Source organism: Elephantulus edwardii, unplaced genomic scaffold, assembly GCF_000299155.1.
Source record: "Elephantulus edwardii isolate Elephantulus edwardi_28Jun2011 unplaced genomic scaffold, EleEdw1.0 scaffold00092, whole genome shotgun sequence".
NCBI classification, from domain to species: Eukaryota; Metazoa; Chordata; class Mammalia; order Macroscelidea; family Macroscelididae; genus Elephantulus; species Elephantulus edwardii.
In genome coordinates this window covers 3,500,730-3,509,264 of record NW_006399842.1, presented here as the reverse complement: position 1 = coordinate 3,509,264, position 8,535 = coordinate 3,500,730, and the positions used below count along the sequence as shown (strand labels likewise).

Sequence of the window (8,535 nt, the reverse complement as noted above, 5' to 3'; positions counted from 1 at the left end):
CCTCATCTTCAGGCAACTACCAGAGCTTCAGAATCCCGAGCACCCGAGGAGCTCAAAGCCTTTTCCAAACCTCGTCGCAAAACACCTGAACCTTGTTTTACAACAACCCTTAAACCAACTCAAGGACTGAAAACATCACAGGAAAAAATAGCTTTTCTTTGTCCAGAAAGCTCTTTTCTTCTCTCTCAATAAATAGGAATCACACTGATAACAAAGAAATGGGAAGAAGGCTCAGTGGGGGAACCACAAGTTTTATTGGCTGGAAGGTCTCCTCAGGAGCCTGGTCTGCTGGGACTGGATGTTCCTGGATGGGCACCTCCAGGCCTGAGCTGGGAAAGGAAGAAAAAAGGAGACTCTTAGGTGCAATGGACAAGTCATGGCAAGATTGTTATTCTAAAATAACTTTCAAATTTTACAGTTTGATCAGTATTTAGAAAACAAAGTGATAATTACATCATTCAAGAAATACTTACCAAAAGGCAACTATGTGCCGAGCATGGTTTGCTGTGTATAAACTTGTAAAATTAGCATAAAAATACTAAAATTAGGACCATCATTGAAGGCATGACATGATAAAATGAAACTTTTGACACATAAATGACAGCTGAACAGGTTTCACCTTCAACTTCATTTTTCACCAGACCCTTCAGCCCGCATCCACCCCAACCTCTAAATCCACTGAAAGAAGTTCAAAGAAGCAGTACCTCCAGGTTTCCTCTGGCTTTTCGAAGGATTTTGTGGGTTACAACCACTGTGGAGAGAATGAAGAATGGGTGATTAAAAATACCCACGTCTAGGCAGACAGCGTAAGAAGTCAAGTTCGGAAGAAAGAATGTGAGCGACCAAGAAGCCTTCAGACCAAAGAGCTGTATGAAGACCCTGTGCCTGCCATCGCACACCTCGGGACCGAACAGTCCACCTCAAGAAAGGAGGGGCCACAGCTGGGCACAACCTCACAGCAATACCAAAACCAGAAGGGGAGCATGCTACCAATGTTACAGAGGACGATCCCGAGGCTCTGCCTGGCCTCCTGGCCCCGGGTATGTCTGGCACTCACTTCCATGAGCCTGAGAGGATCAAGATGGGTGGGGCAGAGGCCCAGTGCCCAACTAGTGCTTGACACCCATTTAGGTTTTCTGACCCTCTATGAAAGGGGTGTGCCCTGCTCCAAGCAAACCCATATGTGAAAGCCCAAATCAAATGTGGAGAACAGTTTGTAAAGTCAGATTTTTATTTATCAGTTCTTTAAGCATCTCCTATGGCCCGGTGGAAAGAATTCTGGCTTTTTTTTTTTTTTTAAAATGTGTGTGTGTATGTGTCTGTGTTTGTGTACCATCAAATCAGATCTCACTGGTACAGGAGAAGATTGTCCCTCCTTCTCCAGCAGAGCATCTGGTGGATTTCAACCACCCACCTCTGGGATTGCAGTGCAGCTTCTTGCTACTAGGGCACCAGAGCTCGCCGAATTTTGGCATTTTTTTAAAAAATACTTACCCTGCTTTCTAACTTGCAGAAGAGTCCATGGTTTCCCTGGGCAAATCATGTTCTACCTGGCCAGATGGGGATGCTGAAATCGTATCAGGGGTTCTTGGCCACCCAGACCCTCTGCACTGTGTAACGGGTAGGTTCTTAGTGAATGAGAACTCATGGGTGAGATGGGAGTGGTGCCTCGCCTTCAGCAACAGTAAAGGAAAGCTGTTCTTTTCTCTCCTAATGCTAACTCTACCACCACTAAATGCCACCAATGAACATGTTTCTGAGGCTGGTCAGGAATGCACTCTTGCTGGGTATCTGTTCTGTGCAGGGCTTAATGGGAGAAGGCGATCGAGCCTCACTCCCTGGGGAAGGACAGATACAGGCATCTGGAACTGGGCTTGTGGCCAAGAGTGCCCGAGGCAAAAACAGACCGAGTCCCCAACACAGAGCCCAGTCCCTCCAACTCCCTAGTGGCTTGTTCAGAATAGGTGCCATGTGGTAGCCTTGAGAAAATATTTATTCACTGCCTCACAAAAATTTCCATCTGGAGGTAACAAAGTCTGCTTGCAATCTGTGACACTGGGGAAAGGGATGGGAAGTTGGGGCTTTGCCTTCAGCTGGGCAAAAGGAATTGTACAGGCAGCCACCACTTCTCTGAGCTCCGCTTTACCCTCATGTCACACTGTGGAGCAGCAGCTCTTAAATGTGGGACTGTGGGTCTGCTTGGGGGCTCCTAAATCCCTACAAACTATGTAGAAGCCCTTGGGTGTACATAGATGTGTGTGTTTCTGAGAAGAGCCTACAGATTTCCTGATTTTATCCAGGGGGCCTGTAACCCAGAAAAGATTAAGTATCATGACTGCAGAGGTTAAAAATAATTTTAAAACATACTCAGTGCACCTAAAAACAAAATTCACAGCAGGAGAGCTAAGTAAGAATCACTTGGTCCAAGTTAGGAAGTGAGAAATACAACCTCTAAATATGATAGATGGGCCTAACATATGAATACCACTGTCCACATTCCAAAGCACAGAAATTCTCACTGATGTGGGCCAGAGAGGGAAAGAATTCGTCCCCAATCGAGACTGTCCCTCTGTAAATGTAATTCAAGCCAGGTCTAGGTAAGTAGGTCCAGGGATCGAACTTTTCTTTTTTTTTAATTTCCTTTCATTCATTGTTGCACGTTTTCCTCCATGCCCACCCATCCACCCTAGTTTCCTTTTCTTTTTGAAAAAAAATTCTTTCATAGTTGCACAATCCCCCCTCTAGTCTACTTTACTATGCAGCTCTTATACTGAACTGTTGTCGTACAAATAATACCTAATCATATATTCCTTTTAAGCAGATCTATTCCTCTTCCATTTCAATGCAGTGTACATTATTTATCCCCCTCTTTTCTTAGTTTCCCCCAAGCTCCATGTCAGTCCTGTTTTATAACAGTGGCATTATGCAGTATTTGTCCTTTTGTGACAGAGATATTTCACTCGGCATAATGTCCTCCAGGGTCACCCATAATGTGTAATATTAATGAGTTCCTTGTTTTTCAGTGCTGCATAGTATTCTATTCTAAGAATATACCATTCTATCCATTCATTTGTTCATGGGCACTTGGGTTGCTTCCTTCTCTTTTCTGTTGTAAATAACACAGCAACACACACGGGTGTACATGTATCTGTTTGGATGGCAGCTCTAGTTTCTTTAGGGTATACTCTCAGTAGCAGAATTGCTGGGTCAAATGGTATTTCTATTTTAATTTTTTTATTTTATTTTCTACTAGTTGATTTATAAAATTAGAATACGTTGTTTTCAAGAACAAATTTTTAATTTCCCTCACCCTCTCACCCATCAAATTGTAGAAGCTCATGATTAATCAGCCCCCCGTTCCCCTACACATCTTCATCGGCCCCCCCTTCCCCTACACATCTTCATCCTTCTGCTTTCAACCTCTCCCAACCCTCTTGGAGCCTTATAGTAATTCTACAGTAATGGTTTTATACAATATTTATCCTTGTGGGACTAAGTTAGTTCAGTCAGCATAATGCTCTTCAGTTCCTCCCAAGTTAGGTAACAATTTACAAAATCATTGTTCCTGCATGGTATTTCCAACTTTTTGAAAAAGGGCCTTACTGCCTTCCAGAGTGGTTGCACCATTTAACACTCCCACCAACAGTGAATAAGGGTTCCAGTTTCTCCACAACCTCACCAGCATTTGTTGTTTGCTGCTCTGCTGAATTTTGCTATTGTTACTGGGGTGAGATGCTATCTCATAGTTGTTTTGATTTGCATTTCTCTTAGAGCTAGGGATTTTGAACACTTCTTCATGTGTTTGTTCACCATCTGAATGTCTTCTCTGGTGAAGCACTGGTAAGAAAGACAGTAGCCTGAGTAATGCTGGTCTGGTGACAAACCACTTCCCAACTCTGCCCTCAATGAATCCTCTAAGTCTATCAGATATGGCCTTCACTTTGCAAATGAGGACCCGAGACTCAGAAGTGAAGTGTGTGATCCCAGGTTACACCATGAGCCCTACTCCTTACTTTCCCCTGTAAACTCTGGGAGAAGTTCAGTTTATCCCTCACTGGGACCAGACCTCAGCCCCTGTTGTTTCCCATCACTCCACAGGAAAAAGGGAGGAGGGAGAACTACTTGAACTTTCAGGTAATCATTTCAGAGCCAGAAGCAGACCTGTGAGGCTGGTGAGCTGCTAAGCCTGACAGAGGAGTTGTCACCAGGCCAGGCCAATCACCAGCCATGCGACCTTGGCCAAGCTCCTCACCCTGCTCTGAGCTGAACCTTTGTTCCCTGCCAGATATTACAGATGTGGAGACAGATGTGCAACAGCATTTTACCTGGCTGGGACATGCATAGGATACCTGCTGTTTTCTATTAATGTGTGGCCTCTCTTTATGTAGGATTCCATCTGAACTAATGGAACAGGAAGAACACTAACACACATTCAACTTCTGCTTGGTCCCAGGCACTGGGTTAAGTGTAACAGAGTTCAGGCACCATTAACATCTCGATTTTACAGATAGAAAAATTGAAGTGCTTTTTATAAAGTCATGACTATATGAAAGCATCACTTCTCAACCTGTTCCTCCTCAGGTGGTTGTTGTTAAGTACCCTTGAGTTAAGTACAACTCATAGTGACCCTATGGATAACAGATGTGAACCCTGCCCTATCCTGTGCCAGTCTCACAATCTCTGACATAGATGAGTCCACTGTCACAGTCATCATGCCAAGCCATCTGACTGAGGATCCTTCTCTCTTGCTGGCCCTCCACCTTTACAAACATGATGTTCCTCTCCAAGGAGTAGCCTCTCCTAGCAATGTTTGCAAAGAATGCGAGACGAAGCTTCAGCAGCCTTAACTCCACGGAGTACTCTGGCTGCACTTTTGCCAAGACATATATGTTTATTCTTCTGACAGTCCATGGTATAGTCAGTACTCTTCTCCAACACCACAACACAAAGGCATTGATTCTTCTTCTGTCATCTTCATTCATTGTTCAGCTTTCAGACACACAGCAAGTGACTGAAAGTACCATGACTTGAGTCAGATACATCTTAGTTTTCAAAATAACATCATTGCTCCTCAGGAATTTGGAGAGGTTGACAGAACTAATGCAATTCCTCTCCTGCTCTCATGACTACTGGTACCAAGAATGCTGACTGTGGATCCAAGTAAGATGAAACTCTTGACAACTTCATTTTTCCATCTATCATGATGTTGCTTTATTGTTCCAATGATGGGGATATTTTTGTCTTCTTGATTTTGAGATGCAATCCATAATGAAGGCTAGAGTCCTCTGCAGTAAATGGTTCAAGTTCACACTTTCAGTAAACATGTGTTTATGTGTTGCCTGCTTAACACAAATTGTTGCTAAGTCTTCTTCCTATCCTCGTGCCATATTCTTCTTCATGGAGTTCAGCTTCTTAAATGATCTGCTCAGAATACACACTGAATCGACATGGAGAAAGGATACAGCCCTGACACACACTAGAACTGATTTTAAACCACACATTACTCCCTTGCTCTGTGTGGTGTTAGCCTAAAAGTCATTTTTTTTTTAGCCAACACCATTAGTCTTCTGGTCTCCAGTTATTTGAACTGCAGACACATGGTCCTGTAAATCCGTATCAGCTGTGAGACTAGGATAAGAGAAAGAATGCTTCCCACACTGAGGAGCAAGACATGAGGCAGGCAAGACTTAAGGCAAGCAAGGCTTTGGTTGGCAAGACCCTGGTGAGAGCAAGACCCTGGTGGTGGAGACACTGTGGCATTGCTGTGGGAAAACTGTGGCAAGGTGTGACTTGAGGTTTCTTGCACTTGTGCTGGCTACAGTTAAAGGTCTGGCTGTTCCTGACGGATGCTTGAAAGAGAAGCTGATTTATAACTACTCGGAAGCAAACCTTATTGGTGATTTTGATTTGAGTGCTGAACTGAAACCAGAGCCTGGACTAATTGAGGAATTGTGCCTTGGGACTGTTGAGCTAAAACTTGGATTTGCATTGGATGGTATTCTTTGTCTCTCCCACTCTCCAACTTCCTTCCCTAATAAACTCCATTGTTGGCACCATAACTCTGAGTCTGTGAGTCAGCAACGAAGAAACAAATCCCCCTGCTGCTGCTGTGGCTCTAGAGGAACCATGGTGCTGGGTTATGGGATCTTTATCTGTTTTCTGCTCTGAGGCTGTGAGGGGCTGTGCTATTCTTACTCCCTCTGGCCCCTTCAGAAAGCCTCTGATGGCGTGGTGCCCCCATGTCCAGTTTTCTCCTATTTAGATACTCTGTTAGTAGAGCAGCTTCTTGGTCCTGGTATAGGTTTTGTATAAACATAATTAAGTGCTCTGGGATTCCCATGATTCTCAATGTTAGCCATAGTTTGTTATGATCCGCACAGTCAAATGCTTTTGCATAGTCAATAAAACACAGACAGACATTCTCCTGGTATTCTCTGCTTTCAGTCAAGATCCACCTGACATCTCTGGTGCTCCTCACGAGTCAAACCCAAATGTTACACGGCTACTTGAGATACAACCAAAACTGGCACCGTCTTTCCCCAATGCCTCCTCCTCTGTTCCTGGTGCATCCTTTCTCTATAAGGGATATGAACTAGGGCTCTTGTCAGGCCTGCGTCATTACTGTCTCTCAAAACCACGTCCATACCCACACTCCCCTCCCCCACTATCCCTGGCCCAGTTGAGCCCCTAGGACCCTCCTCTGGCATCCTGAGCCTCCAAACTCAGCCATAGGGATGGTCTAACACTCTGATGACCACATCATCCTCTGCTGCTCACACCTGAGTCTGGTCCACAAGGCTCCCTTCTTATCCCTTCACATCATTTCTCATAGCTAAACGGCATATCCCATGCATGTCCTCAAATACCGAGCTCTCTCCTACCTCCGTGAGTGCGCCTCTGCCAGGATCCTGCTCCTCAGCCTCCTTTACCATCACTACCTCTTGTCACCTGCAAGACCCAGTCAGTCCAGTGCTCCAGGTACCTGGCATTCACTTGACACATCATCCCCCACTAAGCTGAAGCTCTGTGCTGGCAAGATTGTCTTGTTCACATCTGTCCCCAGAGCCTAGAATGAGGACATGGGGCAGAAACCGAGTTCTCCTCAGCAGTTAAAACTCTGCCAGTCTCACAGGGTCTGTTTCCAGAAGGCTCCCAGGGGACTGACTAAAGAGAACTCCTATTTGACAATAATCTATGCTCCGTGCTTCTCAGAAACAGCCCAGAAATGTTTGACTTTGATAAGGGAGCAGCATTCAGCAGGCTCGCACTCCAGGGAAGAAAGCGCTGCAGTCAGCAGTTCTCCTAAGACAAGCAAATTGACACTCGGACAGCCCTGAGGCTTGGCCTGAGCTGTGCTGACAACAGGGACTAATATAAACCGGGCTACTGCCTCCTCCCCTAAACGCCCAGGTGACTGAGGGCTCAAGGTTGAAACCAGGGAAACGGAGCTGCTACAAACAAATGGAAGCAGCAAGATCAGAGTTGAGGCGGGCCTCACAAGAGCTATCCAGCCTCTCTAAACCCTAGTTCCTTTATCTGTCTGAGAACTTCTTAGGCTCTCAAGCCCATCCCCTCCTCTTGATGTCACTGGCCTAGCTGGAGCTGGCCTCTGTCACTGGACTACTAAACAGACCTCCTCCTCACCAGTGGGGAGGCCCCAGTGAGCCTTACTCACACGCAGATTTGTGAGAAAATAGAAACTGCCCCATGCCGGCCCAGTCTGCCTTTCACAGTGCAGCTCCTGGACCCCAGCCCCCCTAGCCCCAACCTGCCACTTCCAGCTTTAGTCTCCACTAACTTGATCTGCTTTCAGATTCACACGCATGAAAACTTATTTCTTGCTTCTTTACCTCCGTCCATGCTGTTCCTCTGCCTGAACCGCCAGTGTCCCTTCTGTCTAGCATCTATTCCTCCTTTCAGATTCAGCAGGTGTCACTCAACCAAGATGCCCACGTCCCAAAATAAAGCCCACCTCATACCCTTTAGTCCTCAATGATATTCTATGCACCTTCCTATCACTGCACGTCTCATGCCCGTCTCATCAGATGGAACCTGGGATTGAAGGGCTCCTTCACCTGCATTGCTATGGAATATGCTGGTCTGTGTCCATCAGAAAGGATAAACATGAAAAGAATTCCTCTAGGTATTCCGTAAGCTATAGCAAAAAATAAGACCCCAGGAATAGATGGTATACCAACTGATATATTTCAGCTAACAGATGCTACCCTGGATGTGCTCACCAAGTTGTGACAAGAAATCTGGAGAACAACCACTTGGCCAACTTGACTGGAAGAGATCTCTATTTGTTCCCATTCCAAAGAAGGGTGACCCAACTGAATGTGGAAACTACAGAACAATATCGTTGATTTCACATACAGGCAAGAGTTTACTGAAGATTATCCAAAAACGACTGGAACAGCACATCAGCAGAGAATTGCCAGAAGTCCAGGCTGGGTTTAGAAGGGGTCATGGTACTAGGGATATTGTAGCTAATGTTAGATGGATCTTAGCTGAAAGCAGGGGATACCAGAGGAA

The 8,535-nt window shown here is 45.4% G+C and overlaps 1 protein-coding gene across 1 annotated transcript in view; it reads right to left on the bottom strand.

Moving 5' to 3' along the window:
* Positions 1-272: 272 nt before the first annotated feature.
* Positions 273-8,535, bottom strand: part of CDK5RAP2 (CDK5 regulatory subunit associated protein 2) — a 252,415-nt gene continuing 244,152 nt past the window's right edge. Inside the window, exons 37-38 of the mRNA XM_006890751.1 lie at positions 705-751; positions 273-329 (exon numbers count right to left, since the gene is read on the bottom strand). Of these exons, the coding sequence (XP_006890813.1) occupies positions 273-329; positions 705-751 (104 nt within the window). The remainder of the gene's footprint in view (positions 330-704; positions 752-8,535) is intronic.